This window comes from Balaenoptera physalus (assembly GCF_965194825.1).
Source record: "Balaenoptera physalus genome assembly, chromosome: 9".
NCBI lineage: Eukaryota > Metazoa > Chordata > Mammalia > Artiodactyla > Balaenopteridae > Balaenoptera > Balaenoptera physalus.
In genome coordinates, this window is record NC_138888.1 from 28340732 (window position 1) to 28360564 (window position 19833).

Consider the following 19833-nt stretch of genomic DNA (forward strand, 5'->3'; position numbering starts at 1 on the left):
TTGCTGGATATTGAATAGTAGGTTGAGTCTTCTTTCCACACTTATTGTTGAAAGCATCATCTTACTAACTTCTGAACTCCAAGGTTTCTGATGAGAAATCTATTGTTAATCTTATTGAGAATCCTTCTATGTGATGAGTTGTTTTTCTCTTGCTGCTTTCAAGATTCTAGGGCTTCAGTAGTTTGGCTATGATATGTCTAGGTGTGGATCTTTCTGAGTTTATTCTACTTGGTGTTTGTTTAGGCTCTTGGATGTGCAGATTAATATTTTTGATCAAATTTGGGAAGTTTGGGCAGTTATTTCTTCAACTATTCTTTCTTCCCTTCTGTTTTTTCTCTTTTTGGGTCTCCCATTATTCATATTTTGGTACACTTGATGGCAGCCCATAGGTGTCTGAGGCTCTGTCATTTTTCTTCATTCTTGTTTCTTTCTGTTCCTCAGACTAATCAGTGAAAAAGTTCACTGATTCTTTCCTCTGCCAGTTCAAATCTACTGTTGAGCCCCTCTAGTGAATATTGTACTTTTCAACTCTAGAATTTCTATTTGTTTTTTAATTCTTTGTTTTTATTGATGTTTTCAATTTGCTGAGATAGCATTCTCATTTTCTCTTAATTCTTTTTTAAAATTTTTGTTGGACTATAGTTGATAAACAATGTTGTGTTAGTTTCTGCTGTACAGCAAAGTGAATCAGTTATACATATACATATATCCAGTCTCTTAATTCTTTAGACATGGTTTCCCTTAGGTCTTTGAACATATATATACCAATTTAAAGTTTTTGTCTAGTAATTCCAGCATCTGGACTTTCTCAGGGACAATTTCTATTGACTTCTTTGACTCCTATTAGGGTTATACTTTACTCTTTCTTTACATGTCTTGTAACTGGACATTTGAGATAATATAATGTGGCAAACTTAAAAATCAGATTTTCTACCCCCACTTCCCTATGATTTGTCATTTTTGTTATTATTACTGTTACTATTTGTTTAATTAGGGACTTTTCTGGAGTAATTCTTTAAAGACTGTACTTTTTGTGTTGTGCAACCACTAAAGTGTCTGCTTGGTTAGCTTAGTGGTCAGCTAATGATTGTATTAAGATTTCCTTAAATGCCTAGGACCTTTTCCATAGGGCTGTATGTGTGTGTTAGGACATGTTTTTAGTGCTTCAACATGCAGTTCATAACTCTACCATACTTAGACTTCACTTTTTGCTTGCATCGACTGTCAAGGTCGGCACAGATGAAAGATTTGAGCCTTCTCTGGTCTTTCCTGGGCATACACAGAGTTTTGCACATGCCCATGGCCTTCTAGATTTCCAGGAATCTGTTGATGCTTTTCAGCAAACTCTATAGACAGACATGTTATTTCCCAGTTTTTCCTTTTAATTTTTTGGTCAGTTCCTTACTTGTCATAACATGTATCACCACCTAAGTTGCCACTGATTTTTTTTGACAAATGCTCGAGGAATATGGCTGTTCAAACAGCTGACTCTGAGTCACATCAAATAAAGACAAGCCCTGAGAATGGAGCTTTTCAGGGGCTGCCACCTAGGTCATATAGTAGCACTTCTCTGGAGGTGGGGATTTATAGGCACTCTGAACCTGTTCTGCCCTCTCCAGTGACTGCTGACCTGATAGTTTTCACAGTTAACCGTGGTTGTCAGTCTGTTTTTAAAGCTACCATGGGGCTGGCAAGAGAGTAATGGGAATAGGGCAGGTTAAAATTCCACAAAACTTGATGTTTTTACCAAGATCCAACTGTTTTTCTTGAATACATGCTCTTTGGATTATTGCAGTCCTTTGGCTAATTTTTCAAGTTCTTAAAAGTTGATTTTGACAGTTTTGCCAGTTTCCTTGATTTTATGGAAGAGCCAATTTTCATTAATCTCCCATTCCAGAAGTGCTTCCCCTCTACTCATTTGTTCTTAAGCTCAGTGTTTTCTAGTTGCTTCTTTAAAATTCTATTTGCTGATTTCTATTTTGCCGTTTGAGATACTGTTTGGTAGGTTTTAGAGCCCCTTACTTGACCATCTACATCTCTGTATGTATCATAATTATATTTATGTGCTAAAATAGAGACGTTTTCCATCAAGCTTCTTCATTATCCTTCTATTATATTCTTGTCTTCTTCCTCACTAAACCAAATACTCACATGTGTGTACATGAGCTTTTCCCAGAATATTTGGATTGACATTAGAATTAGAAATAGACAAGCCTCAGTGTTTAAATAAGATGAGCAGTTAATTATTGATGTCTTACTATCAGCAGCCTAAAAAGCTTTTCTCTTTCCATTTAAATTTATTACTCAAGATTCCTTCACAAAGCCTTTCCAAATTAACAATGCCTAGTCATTTCAGTATAAGTGTAAATATAAACTATAGTGATCAGATGGACACACCTGTTAGTATACATATGTCTGCCATCACTTTGGCCTTATTTCAGTTTACCACATCACTTCCCAGTTTGATGGCCTCAACAAATTGTGACTGAGAAGATAATATGAAGAAAAGTGCTTTGATGATATTCTTCAGGTGCCTTCTGTATTAGAAATACCAAGTCTTAAAGATCCTTCTTTTGGCATAAATCTTAGCGAAAGTCATAAGCAGTGAACCAAGCAGATTTATGTTTACTTGGTTCCACGAAGACCTCTAACTTCAAACTTAAATATATAGGTTTAGTGATTAAGAGCATAGATTTAGGAGAAAAGCAAACCTTCTAACATCTAGAATTTGCCAAACTGTGTGATTTAGACAAGTAATAATTCTTTTAGTTTATAATTAAGGAAACAAAGGCATGATAAATACTAAATAGGGTGTTTATGAACTTATGTGTGAACATGTGTATGTACACAAATATATATATATGTGTGCTATATATGTGTGTGTATATTTGTGTGTATGTACACATACACACATGCATATGTATATAGTGTAAAATGCTTAGCTCATGCCTGACACATAACAAGCATTAAATAATTGGTAGATACATATATTTCTAGATAACATCTAGAGAGATAAACAGACATATCTATAGCATAGCAGATTATTAAATAATAACAGTAGATATACGTTGCTGAGAAAAAAATAAACTGAGATTTATATACTTGTTTTAGAATGAGTGAATTAAACTTTAAGGATAAGAATTTTTAAGTATATAATATTTGAAATAGTATGTTTTTCTTAACTATGTCTTAAGTAGCTTCAAGTCAAGAACTTTATGCTGCATTTCTTTATATTTCCCATACTATGTACAGTGCTATATATATAGCACACACCAAACATATTTATTATATAAATGAGTTACTAGTTAATTCATCTTTTTAGAAATTGTTAATAAATTATGGGAATTCCCTGGCAGTCCAGTGGTTAGGACTCTGTGCTTTCACTGCCGAGGGCATGTGTTCAATTCCTGTTCAGGGAACTAAGATCCCACAAGCTACATGGTGCATCAAGGAAAAAAAAAAAAAGAAAGAAAAGAAATTATTTATAAATTTAATGAATTCTGTTAATAAATGCCCTTAGGGGTGCTCTTAAGTAGTTCTCAAAAATATCAGGTACTGTAACTCTTTGCACTTATAGTTGGTGCCCAGGAAATCCTGAAGATGCCATTAAGCATTAAAAAGATTTAATTTCATTCTCAAAAGATTTGTCTCCAGACCTTATGTTATTTTTAAGTGATAAGTCTGTTATCTCTATTATGTGTATTTAAGCACAGAGAAATGCACCCATACCTCACTCTCAAAGAAAAATGGAAATGTAGCTCATACAAACAATTTTTAGTTCCTGTAGGTGCATATTCAGTTTTAGAATAGGCTTTTCCAAACTAGTTTTGCAACAATACAAGTCTATTTGAAGACCCTTGTATAACTTACTTATCTATCTATATGTTTATTTTTTTAAATATATTTATTTATTTATTTTTGGCTGCGTTGGGTCTTTGTTGCTGTGCACGGGCTTTCTCTAGTTGCAGCGAGTGGGGGCTGCTCTTCATTGCAGTGCGCGGGCTTCTCATTGCAGTGGCTTCTTTTGTTGCGGAGTATAGGCTCTAGGCACGCGGGCTCAGTAGTTGTGGCTCACGGGCTTAGTTGCTCCGCGGCCTGTGGGATCTTCCCGGACCAGGGATCAAACCCGTGTCCCCTGCACTGGCAGGCGGATTCTTAACCACTGCACCACCAGGGAAGTCCCTATATGTTTATTTTTAAGTTTTTTATCATTTATATATTCATGTGTTTATATCCTTAACAAACCTGAATCAATAATTTTTATTTTAGTATTTATAAATTTGTATGTTTATGTATTTTTAAAAAAATTTGTACTACCTCTCATAACAATATGGCAACAGAAAGGACCTGGCCGGGAAAGTAGCATCTAAGGAAAATAGAAACAAGTTATAAATGCAACAGGGTAAAAAAGAGAATATTCCATTTATCATAAGGGACATATTTCTGTATATAATCTCTATAAACCACTGCTTTGAACTGTGAAGTATAAAATTTATAATGACTAAAACTGTGTATAAAGTGAATAATATGTTGTTTGCAGATACTTGAATTTATTTTTGTTTAAAAATATAATCTTCAGCTGATTCTTTTTCTACTGATTTTACATTTACTCATAGCTCATGGTTTGTTAAGAGAATTTAAAGAAATTTATTATACTTTTCTGAAGTAATTCATAAATTATTATTTTAATATTCAATATCAGCATGCACCCTAGTACTCTTTATTGGCAACTTAAAAGTAGAGAAACAGCAGAGTAACTTGTACAAATACTAAAGGTGTCCCGTTTTTAAAAAGGGCCACCAGACCAAAAACAATGAAACATAAAACGGAATATCCCAAGGACAGGAACTGTTCACTTCTGTCTCCTCAGCCTATAAGAGTACCTCAGACATGATATCGATCTAATAATTATTGCTAGATAAACAGATCTAATCTTTCAATTTTTGCTTGTTTTTCTATTTTAAAAAGTGTGCTAATCCTTAAGAGATGGTAGGGGAACCTAAGAAATGTTTACTGTGACTCCTAGTTGCAGTTTGAGCATGAGCTTGTTGAAAAAAATGACAAAGTAGATGTTAAATTACTCAAATCTGGACCTAGTCAGCATTTCAGTGCTACGAGGGAAACTAAGAAACATAAGTAAAATAGGAAAGGAGGAACAGGTTTACTTTTTTAAGTTTTACCCGTGACAATTTGTTATAAGATTTGGTTTTATATTTTAAATTATGTTTCTTAACCATTCAGTCACATACTTGATACGTGCAGAAAATAAATGTACATGTTCTATAAAGTAGGTCATCAAAATAAAGTTAATTAAACCTTAAGGCACATCAGAATCACCTGGCAGCCTTGTTAAAACAGATTACTGGGTCCATCCCCAGAATATATAGTCTCAGTTGGTCTGGAATGGGGCCCAAGAATTTGCATTTCTAACCAGTTTCCAGGTAGTGTTGCCACTGCTAATCTGGAGACCACACTTTGATCACCCACGTCTAAACCAATGATTCATAATTCTCCTTTTGCTGTCCCTCCCAAGAAAAATAATTAAAGTACACTGTCATCTTTCTTCACTAACAAAAGACAAAACAAAAATCTGTAGTCCAGTCTATAAAGGTCTGCATCATTCTCTTGATTTTTTTTGTTTTTTTTTTTTAGGAAATAACCAATACAAAGATACATTTTAGAGCCTTTTTCAATGAAGCACTAATGATTCACTGTAACAAAGTATGTGAATTGTGATTTCCAGTAAGAAGAGGTTTAATTAACACCAATCATCATATAAAATGAGTAGCTTTATTTGTGAAGTCCAAAAGTTCAATCATTCCTATTCGTCAAAGAAGAAAGAAGTATTTCCAACCAGTAAATTCCAAGGAAATGCTTTATCACTATTCTTCTCTAATTATGACTAAGAGGCTTTTCCTGTGTAGTACTGCAGCAAGCAAACAAGCTTTTCTAATTCATGTATGATCACAAATAATCAGGCACACTGTTATCCAACAAATTAATATTTTGAATTTACGTTAAAATTTGTGAATGCCATTCTTTTGGAATAGTTATTTGAATACCTGATATGATAGAATTTTTAAGCTGGAAGGGATACCACCTAGCATCTGGTCCAAACCCCTTAGTTTACAGACATCCAGCTTGAGTGTTTTATGATATATTTTAGCCTTGGAGGCCCAGGCAGGACTGGAAACTCACTGTCTTGATTCCTAGTTTCGTATTTTTTTCCATTACCCTTAGTAGTTACTTTACCAGAAGGTATTTGGAATTAAATATTTTCAAATATTTGTTTGATGAAGTGTTTAAGGTTCATATATACTAGCATTATGTAGCAGGATAGAACAGATAGTTTGTCTGGTACAGAGACAATAAACTTTGTGCAATTATTTACTTTCTTTATCTCTGTTTTCTTAATCTATTATTATCCAGATAAGATCAGTCAAAAATAACAAGACCTTAGTTTCTTTTTTATGAATATCTTTAGAGTTGTCTTTCTTAGTGTTCATGGAAATAATCATAAGAGACTGTATATATTTCTACCACATGGTGCTAGAAGTAGGGTTATATGTTTTTCCATTCTTCTTATGAAATAAAATATAGTCCCAGTGTCACTATTAGTAAAGGAGTCATTTGAATGTTTAGTAATGTACTTCTGTACAATTCAGGATTTGTTGTTAAATTTGATTTTCTACTAACTTTTTTTATCTGCTCTTTTTTTCTATTTTAATAATAAAGACCCAACATTGCTCGACATAATTGACAAATGAGACTTTCCTAAAGCTTATTTTATTTCACTTGTTAAATACTACTGGGGGGCAGCAGGCAGGCACAGCCGGGGAAGGGACCGGTGGAGGTGGGGGGACCATGCCCAGCATAGCTCGTGGGCCAGTGCAGTGATGCTCAGGTACATGGTGGTTGGCAACTGGGCGGCAGGCAAGATGTGCCTACCCATGAATTATGCCAATGACGCCTTCCTGGAGGACTACATGCCTGCCATCTTCAACTGCTACACAGTCAGTGTCACCTTAGGGGACAACTAGTACCTCCTGGTTCTCTATGACACGGCCAAACAGAAACACTAAGAGCAGACAAGAAGACTGGGATCACCTGAGGCTTTTATCTTATCCGATGACTGATGTCCTCCCTGTATGCTTCTCTGTGGTAAATGTAGCGTCATTTCAAAATGTGAAAGAGGAGTGGGCAACAGAACTTAAGGAATACACACTAAATATACCTGTTGTATTAATAGGAACTCATATCTCTGAGGTGACCCGAAAACTATAGCAAGACTGAAAGATATGAAAGAAGAACCTATGTCTGGAACAAGGGTGGAAACTAGCAAAAGAAATGAGAGCAAGGACTTCCCTGGTGGCGCAGTGGTTAAGAATCTGCCTGCCAATGCAGGAGACACGGGTTCAAGCCCTGGTCTGGGAAGATCCCACATGCCTCAGAGCAACTAAGCCCAAGCACCACAACTACTGGGCCTGCGCTCTACAGCCCGCGCACCACAACTACTGAGGCCACATGCCACAACTACTGAAATCTGCACGCCTAGAGCCCATGCTCCACAGCAAGAGAAGCCACCGCAATGAGAAGCCCGCACACCACAACGAAGAGTAGCCCCCGCTGACCGCAACTAGAGAAAACGTGCACGCAGCAACGAAGACCCAATGCAGCCAAAAATAAATAAATAAATAAATAAATAATTTTTTTAAAAAAATTAAAAAAAAGAAATGGGAGCATGCTGCTATGTGGAATGTTCACCTTTAATCCATCAGGGATTGAAGTGTTTGGTGAGGCTATCACAGCCATTTTAACTCCAAAGAAACACACAGTTAAAAAAAAAAAATAGGATCAAGATGTATAAACTGTTGTTTGATTACATGAGAAACATCTCCAGTGGCCAAGAAAACGGTCCATTTCTCTCAGAAAGCATATGAAATGCTACAGCTATACCCAGACCTCTTATAAATAATGAAGCAGTTTAAAACTTGAAAGAGATTTTTTTAAAAACCCTGTCATCAGAATTCTATAAAATTCATTAAGGATGTTTCCCTAAGGTCGAAAAAGCAGCAAATGCGTCTGAAGCCACAATCTATTCTAAATAACTTTATTTCAACTAGAAAGTACAATCTCTCTGGGGTTTCATAGTTTAAAAAGCTACAATCACACCATGTTGTTAACTATGTGAAAAACAGTGCTATAAATATAACTGCCTGGCTTAGACCATCCATACTTCTGCGTAGTCCTTATGGAATCTGCACAAAGAAGCATCTTCTCCCTTTGCTCCAATTAATTGTTCTTGTATGTAAGTTGCTTTCTCTTTTAGTATATCCAGAGTGTTGAAACAACAAGGCCAACCACGCAGCCAAAGGTCACTCCAAGCCTACAAGAGATGGGCCATCCCTGAGGGGAACATGTATAAGATCAAAAAAGAACAAAAGTTTTATTATCACTTGAGCCAGAAGTTAAGTGTAACCTAAGTATTTCTATATTAAAGCTTGATATGCTTTCTTTAGGAATACCAGAAGTGTAATAAAGTCATAATTGCATTTATTATGAAAACTGAAAATGTATACATTTTAGTTAATGTGCATTAAATACCTGTAACAAGAGTTCTGTCAAAAAATAAAATAAAATAATTACTAAGACGTTTCTTTTTGTTTCACCTTATATTAATTGGTAATAATCCTGCCAATAACCATAGAAGTACCCTTAATAACTCTTTGGCTGAGTACTGATCTGCACCTACATGGGGTAAAACTCCATAAGGAAAGAACCATCAGAAATTAGTAGCCTACACAACAGAATGGAAATAATTCACAGTCCTGCCAGCCAGAATGGAAAAACCTCCTAAAAATGTGGGGCATCAGGGGGAATTATCAGGAGAATCATATCTTAGTAATGGAGTTTATTGAGTCCTAAAGTCTTCCTGAATCTGCCCTAACACAACTTAAAAGCAAACCTGGAAGGGGTCAAACTGATCTCAAGTAACTACATGCCAGAAAAACATCTAGTACTCTTTAAAGGAATACAAAAAATCTAGTACTCACGAAAGTAAACTTCATATGTATTAGTTTTCTGGGGCTGTCATATCAAATTACCACAAACATGGTGTGGCTTAAAACAACAGAAATGTATTCTTTCACTGTTCTGGAGGGCAGAGTTCTGAAATCATTTAAGCAAGTAGGAAGCAGAGGGAAGGGGGTGGGACCCAGATGCTTCATTAGCTGCAGGCGGGTGCAAAGAAGTTCCCCGACAATTATGGACCCAGCAGAAGCCGTGTTGGAGGAGAAAGTGCTCAAGTGTATGACTTATTCAGCGTAGCTTGTTGAATGACTTGGGGTCATTATGAATATTGATTTTTGGATTGCATCACAGATAACATTGCAAGGAACATCTGCTGCTGAGCAGTGCAGTGGTTAATGTTCCTTCGGTACAGTGGTTTCAAGAACCACTGAGAATTCTAGAGAGACAACTGTAATAATGAAAAATCTCTCAGAAGATAATGCAAAAAGGAATTCACCTAAATGTCTTATAACAGCCTGGCAGACTCTGCTTAAACCAAGAAATAGTATCTGGCAAGCACTGCTATGAAGACTGAAAACTATGTCAAAAAAAAAAAAAAAGCTTGCCAATGGCACTTCCACCATGAATGACTGTGCCCAAGCAACTCGGCAAACTTTGAGAAAAGGAAGGAACTCTGTTTCAAATATGTGAATAGTGGTCAAATGTGACCAAGTGGATTTTGTGGAACATTTGATTTCCCAGACCTATCATTACCATTATGTGCACATGGGCACATAAACACATATTTTTAAACTTACGTCTAAACAGAAAGATTACTGAAAGATTTCATAACCACCCTGTCAGCTCAAGATTTGGATCATAGTACTGAGGATATTCCGTCATACCTACGTGCCAGACACCGTGTGCACAGAATGGTACATTGTAGAAGATACTTCTCAAGAGAATGGTCAAAACAGATTTTCTGTGACAAAACCTACCAAAATAAGGGGAAAATAGAAATGGTATTAATTCAAAACAAACCTCTGCATGGGACTGTGTCTTCCAACACTTGGGGAATAAAGCTCCCAATGGAGCTTTACTTTATCCTAAAACAGCGAGATGACAATGAAATCTAATTGGAGGCGGGGAAGACGTGACTTACGCAAAATCCACTACCAAAATAAAACAAGCAAAGTTTACTGTGTGTACTGTGATGCTCCGAAGAGAGTAATGGTCTTCAAATGATGAGAACATTTTGATAAAAACACACACTGGAATACCAGCAGATTCTCATGAGCCGTGTGGATTTTGTCCCGTGCCTTCAGTATGATGAGAGAATGGTCACAGCTCCACTGCCGCCAACCTGTGGGCTGTTGGCACGTGAAACACGCTGACTCCTCATTGTGAAGCTGTTTTGCGCCTAAATGTCAGTAATGGTGTGATGGTGACAAAGCAAGACTGCTTTGGGGGGTGTAGTCTCCCTCCTACGGATGGTAGTTGTGGAGTTTGGTGACAGGACATTATTTCTACATCAGGAGATAGCATTATGAGAGTGTAGAACACAGTACTGTAAGCCGGGAAGGACCTAAGATGGATGCAAATTAGGCATTGCCCATTTGTAATACCGTAAGAGTCTGGTAACACATGATTCACCTGACACCATCAGGTTGTGAGGCTGTATTATGTATTGGTCTGACAGATCTGCTGTAACAAAATACCATAGACCGGGTGACTTAAACAACAGAAGTTTGTTTGCCCACAGTTCTAGAGGCTGGAAGTCCAAGATCAAGTATCCGGCCAGGTTGGTTCCTTCTGAGGCCTCCTTGCCATGCAGACAATCACCTTCTCGCTCTGTCCTCCAGCGGCCTTTTTCTCTGTGCACGTATGCTCCTGGTATCTCTTCCTCTTTTTATAGGAACACCAGGATGGAGAACAGTGGGAACAAATCCCCACGCAGGTTCTCGGACTGGGTTTCAGGTGTCGGGAAAGGGGTGCAGTGGGGCCTGCAGGTGACCCAGGGGAGCTAATCTTCTCAGCACAGCCAGCTGCCCAAGTTCTGCTGTCCAAAAATGTGTCTTATCTTTCATGAGTGATTAGGATCTCCTGTCCCTCCTCCCTTCCTCTCTGCTGCTTCTTTCCCATGTTTGATCCTAGGTAAAGATGGCCTGTAAATGTATTTCATTTAAAAAAAAAAAAAGAAAGAAAGAAAGAAAATAAACACGAGTTTAAATCCTGATTCTACCACTTAGTAGTTTACTTTAGACAAGTTACTAGATTTCTCTGTATATCAAATTTCTCATTTGTAAAATTGAAATAAGAATTTCTGCCCTCACAGGATTGTCACAAAGGTTGAGTAAGATAACTCACATAAGCAACTAGCAAGGGACCCAGAACATGGCAGGCGCTCAGAACATTTTTATTGGCTTTCCTGTTCTGTGATAGTGCCATGCAGGAGAATACAGGAGAAGAGGTTTGGAGAAGGAAGAATGCAGGGGAAAAGTTAAAAGTTCCACTTTTACATAAGTGAGTTGGCATCAATATGCTGAGAGTTATAAAAGATTTGTAAATTTTAAACAACGTCCTGCATAGCATGTTGTAAACTAGGGGCTGTGCTAAGCAGAGCAATAAGAGTTGTATTTTTACCACTTAAATTAAATTATCATTACTGCCCTTATATCGTATAGTGGCAGCAGTTAATTCCAGATTTATCCATTAAAGTCTTCTGGTTAATGTGTTAATAAAGATTTTTAATTAATTTCAAGGCACCACAAAGAGTTTTGAGAACTGTTATGGAATTCCTGGCTTCCCGTTGCCCATATTCTGAGTCTGAACCTTTCAGCGTGTATGATCTGGCGCCTACTGACTCTTGAAGCCTCAGCTTCTCCCACCTTCTATCTAGACTCTTACCTCTAATGCCAGGCTCCCACCATATTGAGCTATTTGGGGTTTCTCTTCCCTGGACTCTCACACATGGGGTGCAGTCTGCCTGAGACACACTTTCCATCTCTTCAGCTGGCTATTTCCTGATTATCCTTCGTTCTCCTGCAAAGCCTAAGCAAGGTACCCCTTCTAGAAATTATCCTGTTTATCACTGTACGTTCAGTCCCTAACAGTACCAGGTACATTAGGATTTCAGTAAATACTTGTTAAGTGAATAAATCAGTACTCAGCCTAAATGCAGAGGACTGCAATGATAATTTTCCATTACGTATGTCGTTGTATAACCTGTAAATTTTCAAATTCCACTTACATAGGAAAAAAAGTAGAAGTAGTTTATTCTTTACTGTATGTATTATGTCCTACTTTATACACTGCATCACGTCTAAAATGGGTTGAGGTCTGCTTCCTTCTTGTAACTGCTGTAAGGGATTTGTAGATTCCTGTGCAGCCATTCATTTTGAATTTGGTTTTTCAAAAGAAAAAATGTATATAGTCAGTACTGTAACAAAACAGAGAAAGAGGATTCTCATAGAAGGGTTTTTCCTCTTAAATTTGTATAAGCTTATAAAGGTATTTTTAAAGGTAGGGGAAGATTTAGATTATTCATATAAAACACCCCAAAAATGGTATTTGTATAGAAATACATCTCAAAAAGAGACATTAACAATAGACCCAAGTGATCACAATGAAATTATGTAAACTGGTTGTTCCATTGAATTTTTCCTTTTTGTAAAAGTGTCGACGTTCTGGAGAATTTTTTTTTTTTTTTCAGATGCGTCTGCTTAGCACAGGGAATGGGACCAAAGGTAGAATGAAACAATTCTAAGAAAGTGAATGATGTGTGAGCTTTTTTTTATTTGCCTCACAAGTAATTTACTTTAAAAAAAATTAACATCTGCTATTTTGAAGCTAATCTTAGTGTATTGAATGATCTTAACCATTTCTCAATCCCACAGTCTTTTATCTTGCTTCTCCTGCTGTGTTCCCACCGCCCCTGATCCCATTAGCAAACCTTGAGACAGCCTCAGACTCACCAAAGTACTGCTTTGGTTTCAGCTGCTCTTCTGCAAGAGGAAGTGAATGTTGGGGGTTTTCTCTGTGGTACAGTTGTGATAAAGCTGTGGTGGTCTTATCTCTCTCTTAGGTAGTGGCCCTTTATGACTACACAGCGAATCGATCAGATGAACTAACCATCCATCGCGGAGACATTATCCGAGTGTTTTTCAAAGATAATGAAGACTGGTGGTATGGCAGCAGAGGAAAGGGGCAGGAAGGTTATTTTCCAGCTAATCATGTGGCTAGTGAAAGTAAGTTTTATGCTCCCTTCCTGGTTTACTAATATGGTATAACTGATAGTCCAAGATTTTATCATTTTCTACGCTTTAACTTGCTGTCTTGTTACTTTTGCATACATTTACCGATGGGTATTGCTCTTCATTCTCATGCTGCAAAAAAATAAAAGGGGTGGGGGGCATTAGTACACTCAAAAGCTATTACATTCTGAGATTGGAATATCTGCTTCATGGGCTTCCCATCCCAGGGGACCTGCCCATCTAGCTACCACCCTTCTTCAGCCCCTTTTCCCCGCCACCTGATGCTCACACACTGACGTCACCTCTCCTCTTGCCACAGAGACTCCTCAGTTGACAGGCACCTAAGAACCTCTAGCTCCCAACTCCCATTCTTTTTACCTTGTTTCCCCAGGCCTAGCTGGTACCTGCTCAAAGAAAACTGCAATAGATTGTTCCATTCTCAAGTAAATTAAGCCCTCATTTGTGAAAGGAAAAAGAAAGGAGCGTGAGAAGAAATTCTAAATCTGAGTTTCTGAAAGCTGTAGATTTGCTTCCAGGCCTTGAGAGGAGAAAATAGAACTAACACAGAGAGTTTGAAAATAAAAGAGTTCAAAGACTGAAGAAAAGGGAGGAGTATAGTAGTGCTTCTTCAGAAGAACGCTTCCCATCAGCCGTTAACTTGGTGTGTGGTAGGAAAAGCATGATGCCCAGCGGCCAGGAGAACTGACTGCTAATCCTAGCTTGACAACTAATACTGATATGCCTCCGTTTCCTCCCATGGAACGAGGGAGCTGAGCTCCATCATCTCTAAGCTTTCTTCCAGAAACACTAAAAGCATATAGTTCCGATTTAAAAATATAGTAGAGGCAGCCTTGAGAACACGCTACGTTTTGAATGTTTATTGTTAAGTCTTTTGTTTCTGCAAAGTAATTATTATAAGTAGTAGCTGGTTTTCAGGCTAGTCTCTGAAACCCCATTCAACCCAAACTATGGTTGAACAAAAATACGATTGATTTCTAACCTAAGTTCTGAACTTTGAAGGGAAAAGAGATGAAGAAAAGGAGAAAGAATTTCTTCCATGAATCCTGGATGCTGGGCCAGGCCCAGATAAAATTATTTCTCTTGGGCCACCTTCCAGGTCTGCACCCGGCCCTTCCCAGGGCTCCCTCCCCAAGAGCTCTAGATCTCACTGCAGCTCCTTCCCCAGCTTATCTGCCGCTTTCAGCAGACTCCCCTCCAAAGCGCTAAGTGTCTCGAAAATTACCCACTTCTTTCTCTCTCATAACAAAATTCTTAATTTCCTCTGTGCCATGGTTTTATTCTCTGAGCGGTTAAATAACTAATAGCTCTTAAACTCTGAGGTATAGTTTTATGTTTAAAGGAGGATGCAGACTGGAGAGAAGTTAAGGCAGTGTGGAAGGAAGAAATTTGGGGACAAGTTAATTCCCAGTCATCTCCCGTAAACTCAGCACTTCTCACATCCAGGTCATCTCAGATATCCAGGCTGCTTCCCTCCCCTCCCAGTGACGGCTTCTCTCAGGACCAGCAGCTGGAGTTCTGCAGCGGTAGCTTCTGTTTTTAAATCAAGAGCTGCCTGCACAGTCTTAGTCACTCTGGAGTATATCTGTCATTTTAACTAGATGTTACAATCTGTTGTTTCTTTCAGATACAAGTGGAAACTTGACAGTATAAAAAGATTGTGTATTTCCAGGCAAAATGGTGTTATGTGCTAACTTTAGAATCTAGTTAGTTTGCAGAAATTACCTCTTAGGCTTGCAAATATTGAGAGACTATAGATGTTTGTTCCACAGGGGATTAAAGATTCAATAAAATTTGGTTTTCTTCCATAAGAACCAAAGTGGGACTTCTGAAGCATACTGCAGTGACCATGGTTGGTGGCCGAGTACAGAAATCAACTCCGTGGCTCAGGCGGTGGCCATCCTTCAGTTGCCATAACTCCTTGTTGTACCCCAGAGTAATTGATGGTTTCTTTTGGCATCAGTCACTGCTTGTTGAAGAAGCTTTTGCAAAAGCCAGAACAAACAAAAATTTTTCAGAAAACCTGAGAATACAATCGAATTCTCAGTTTATCAGGGGTTCTTTTCCTGTCCTTTTATCCTACTTTTTACCTGAATTTAACAAAAACTCACCTTCCCAGTTTTAACATTAGAGAAAAAAATGACTGTCAGCAGCATATTCCGCTCTGAAAATAGTAGGAGAAATTGTCCTTTATCTTTATCTGAAGCCAGATATGCAAAGCAAATGATCTAAGGGACTGTGTGTGTATGTGTGTGTGTGTGTGTGTGTGTGTGTGTGTGTATACATACTATACATACATACATAATCTCTATCAACTGTTCAATTGAAAGCCATGTCCTTTAAGAGAATGACACAATAGAAGACATTGGTACCCTGTTATCACAAAGGACATTCCCTTTGTATCTTAAGCCACTGGAAAGGAAAACTTGATCAATTTCCTTAATCACATCTAACATTTCCAGTAAGAGATAAAGAAACCCAATGATAAAATGCACCCACACACAAAGCCCATTAATGTAGCTCATAATTTTAGAATTTTGATCAGGTGTATTTTATCACTTTCTCTCAATTCAGAGTTGCCCAAGTCGTTTAACCAAAACAGATTTCCTTTTTAGCCCTTTAAAATTCCCACATAACTTTTTAGATTCAACACCACATGTAGATTAAGTAGATTAAGATTGTATAGATTATAATCTTGTAAGCGTCTTAGATCCAACACTGAGTGGATCCTGTGTCATGTATAGTCCCAGCCCTGTGCTTACTTGTTTCATACCATCTTCACAAATTATCCTTTATCCACACCTCCGCCTGGCAAAATCCTCCCTATTTTTCAGTCTGACACACCTACCACTTTTTCCGTTAAGCATTTGCTATCCCCACATCAGAACTTGTCTTTGTTATTATCTCTCTTCAGAATAATATCACAGTCTGTTTTATATTACAGTTAATTGTGAACATATCTGTCTCTGACCAGATTGTAAGCTCCTTGAGAGCAAAGACTGTCTTTGGTCATCTTTGTATCTCCTCCAGCGGTAGCTAGCTGATGACCTTGCATATAGCAGGTTCTTGGTAAATGTGTATTATTAAGATAAAATAAGCATCTGCATGACCACATACATAGTAAGTGAAAATGACACTTTCTGCATTTCTGAAATCCTGCTGATCAAAACTTGCCAATCATAAGTTGTGTTCTTTGGATAAGGAATGTGTAAGACTACAGATCACCTTAACATTAAGTTCTGGGTAGCTTATTGTTACACCAAGGCAGTGTGAATATCAGTGTGTTTAGTTTCCTGTCTGACCCCCATTGCTGTTTTGCCCCGTGGAACGGTGCTCCTCGATTTGATTGCGTGAATTCTTTGTTCAATTCCAGCACTCTATCGAGAACAGCCTCCAGAGGTAAAGGAGCGATCCCCTCCTTTAACCCCTAAGGAAAAAGCCAAAATGGAAAAAGCTTTTTCAGCTCCACAAAAGGTAAATGTTTGCAAGACTATGTATTCCATGTACTTTGATTTTCACTCTCTCTGGATGAAATATTACTTTATTTTTCATGTTTATATCCTTCATTGTTTACATTATTATTTCTTCTAATATTGGCACCAACATTTTGAAATATATAAGGCAAATATTATTATAGCCATTTTCCGGATAAGGAAACTGAGGAGGCTCAGAGAGATTAAAATAAACCCCGAGTCACAGCCCAAGTGATGGGACGAGAACCCAAAGTAGAACTTGTGACTTTAAGTGTGACGCTATTTCCACTCTCCACGTTTCTATAACTGTGATACTGACACTGTCCTCAGCCCCACCTGAGGGGTCCACATTTATGCTAAGAATGACTGGGGCTCATAGACTAAAGATGTCCTGTCTTCCTGGATCATTCCTCTTACTTGCTAGTAATTTTAAATGCTTTCAGGTTAAAATAAATACGGATCTATTATTAGCCAGAGAAATGTCATGTTTTTTCACCCTGTGCCATCAGTTCCCTCAAGGATATCAGGCAGAATTCTGATGTTGGTAGTGCTTTGGTAGAAAAGTTTATAAGCACTGTACCACCATATATATTACCTTATTTAACTTATTTTATTATGTGACATTAGCTCTTGCCTTAGACTGAATAACTTCAGTTCTTTTTGACTCCATGAACTAGCAGGCATGTATATATATATATTTTAACAAATACCATGTCGTGATAGAGTTTTTTGACAGTTGAACCTGTCATGTATCATCCTGCCATTCATTCTGTATTTGTTGAGTTCTTACTTCCATGCTAAGCACACTATTAGTCCTCACTGAAACAAGACTGAATAGTCAATGCACCTGCCCTTGAGGAGCCTACAGGCTGGTAGGTGAGACTCCTACAAGCAGGTGATTCCAGCAGACTATGGTAGGAACTGTCATGAAGATCTGTGCATGATGCTTTGGACACACACAGGAAGAAACACTCTAAATCTTCCCTGGGGAGTCCAGGAAGAGTTCCCAGAGGAGGTCAGGCTTGAGCTGAGGCTTATAGGATGAAAAAGTATGTGTTAGGTAAATGATCATAGGAAAAAACATTCTAGCAAAGGGAATAACTTGAGTAAGGTGTGGTATAGGATGGTTGTGTTTGGGGAGCATGGGGTCTGATGGAAAGAAGGATAAGAGAAATACAGGACCCAGGCCTAGTGTGCTCTGCTCAGATGCTTAGACTGTAGCCTTCAGAGAGAGGGGATCCCCGGAGATGGTAACCTGGGGAGTGACATGTACAGATTTAGAGGATGAAAACACCATTCTAGTGGTAGCACAGTGGTTGAGTTAGAGGTAGCTGAGACCTGGGGCAGGGAAATTGGTTAGGAATCCATTGAAATAAAATACAAAAGCCTGAACTAGTGCAGATGTGGAGGATAGGGGTCATAAGGTAAAATTGACAGGATTTTGTGATTGATTGTATGCGATTAGTGAAGTTGGAATCTAGGCTTGTGCTAAGGGCCCTGACTTTATTATACAACTGCATGGATATGGTACCACAGAAATAATAAAAGAGCAAGGAAGATTTGGGGAGATAGAGACAGGGAATGGTGGGAGGAGGATGTGATAAGTTGTTTTAGATATCTTGATTTGTTAGTGGTGTCTGTAGGGCTCCCAGGTAGAAATATTCACTAGGGGGCCAGAAATTCAGGATTGGAATTTGAGAGAACATAGGGCTTCAGAATAAAATGGGAGGAGCTAATGTATCCATTGTATTATATCAGGAAAGTTGAAGCTTGTAATGAAGGAGATAGCACAGGAGAAAGAGTTCTGAGAGGAGGCGGCCAAGGACAGAATCCCAGTTGAACACTTACTGGTATTCAATGTCTAAGGGACAGTCAGGTGAAGGGAAGAAGATTAAGAAAGAGTAATCAAAGGGGAAGGAAAGAAGTGGCCTGGAAGCCAGGGGAAAACAGAGGTTCAAGGAGGGTACAGTCAGGAGTGTCAGAAACAGGCAGTTAGTTAGGGTCTCAGCATGTGGTCATCAGGAGGATCCTGGCACCTTTGCACCAGTGTCATGGATTCATACTAGTATGAGAAGGATCGAAGAGTAGAATGGGCCTCAGCAAGTGAACTCGTGGAAGTCATTCCCAGAGCCTCTTCACTTGAAGGAAAAAAAAAAAAAAGTCAAGCAGTGGCTGGAGGGAGACCTGGTTCCAGGAATGACTTTTTAAATATTGGAATGACATAAAATGATACCCTAAGGAGTCAAAGCCAGTAGGACAGGTTCAGGTTGAAGGTAGATAAAGAAAGCACACATGGATCTTAGAGAAAGCAGGAGGTTTTTATTGGGAAGACAGGTTGATAGATTAGTCTTGGCTTAGAGCAGTGGTTCTCCACTGAGGGTGACTTTGTCACGCAGGAGACATTTGACAATGACTGGAGAAATTTTTGCAGATACCTGCAAGGAGAGGGGTACTACTGGCATCTAATGGGTAGAGGTCACAGATGTTGCTAAACATCCTAGAATGCCCAGGACAGCCCCCTCAGCGAAGGACTGGATTGTCTGGCTGTGTTGAGCATAGAGCCTCACCCCCACGCCAAGGCAGGTAAATGTGGAAGAGGATGCAGGTAAGTTGATAGCGTGGAAGTCTCGAAATTGAGGATATCTTCATGTTCTCCAGAACTGAAAGGGAGGTCCACTTCAAATGTGAGGGTCAGAGGAGTGAGATAGGAAGAAGAGTAGTGACTGTTAGAATACCTGTAAGGACAGCAGGAGCAGGGGCTCATGGCGGACATATAAGGAGATTCCTGAGTAGTTCTGGGAGCTGCTATTTGGATGCCATAAAAATCCAGGTGACGTCATTCTGGATTGAATGTGCAGTTGGGTTTTTCCTCAGTAGCGCTTAGCATCTAGGGCCTAGCAGTGGAGAAGGCAGATTTAGTCGGATGCATAACTGGAGCTGTTGGGGGGGTGGGTGGTGATGGGGAAGAAGAGGATGAGAGGCTCAGTAACACTGGTCAGACAGTCACTGGAGTGACACACCATGGAGGGTCACCCGGACCGGAAAGGACGTGCAATCGGGAGAAGACCGGCAGACTTAGA

The 19833-nt window shown here is 38.7% G+C and overlaps 1 protein-coding gene across 25 annotated transcripts in view; it reads left to right on the forward strand.

Moving 5' to 3' along the window:
- The window catches only part of AHI1 (Abelson helper integration site 1), a 224297-nt gene that overhangs the window by 141334 nt on the left and 63130 nt on the right, over positions 1–19833 (forward strand). For 19 of the 25 annotated variants that reach the window (XR_014267260.1, XR_014267261.1, XR_014267262.1 and 16 more), the window contains 2 exons: positions 13094–13256; positions 16654–16754. The exons of 2 other annotated variants lie outside the window; for them this stretch is intronic. Coding sequence is in view for 13 of the 23 variants with exons in the window: in XM_082474460.1 (XP_082330586.1) it covers positions 13094–13256; positions 16654–16754 (264 nt within the window). In the remaining 10 variants the exon portion in view is untranslated. Of the gene's footprint in view, positions 1–13093; positions 13257–16653; positions 16755–19833 lie in introns of those variants that run through there. 4 more of the 25 variants (XR_014267267.1, XR_014267268.1, XM_082474470.1 and 1 more) reach the window with 3 other exon arrangements.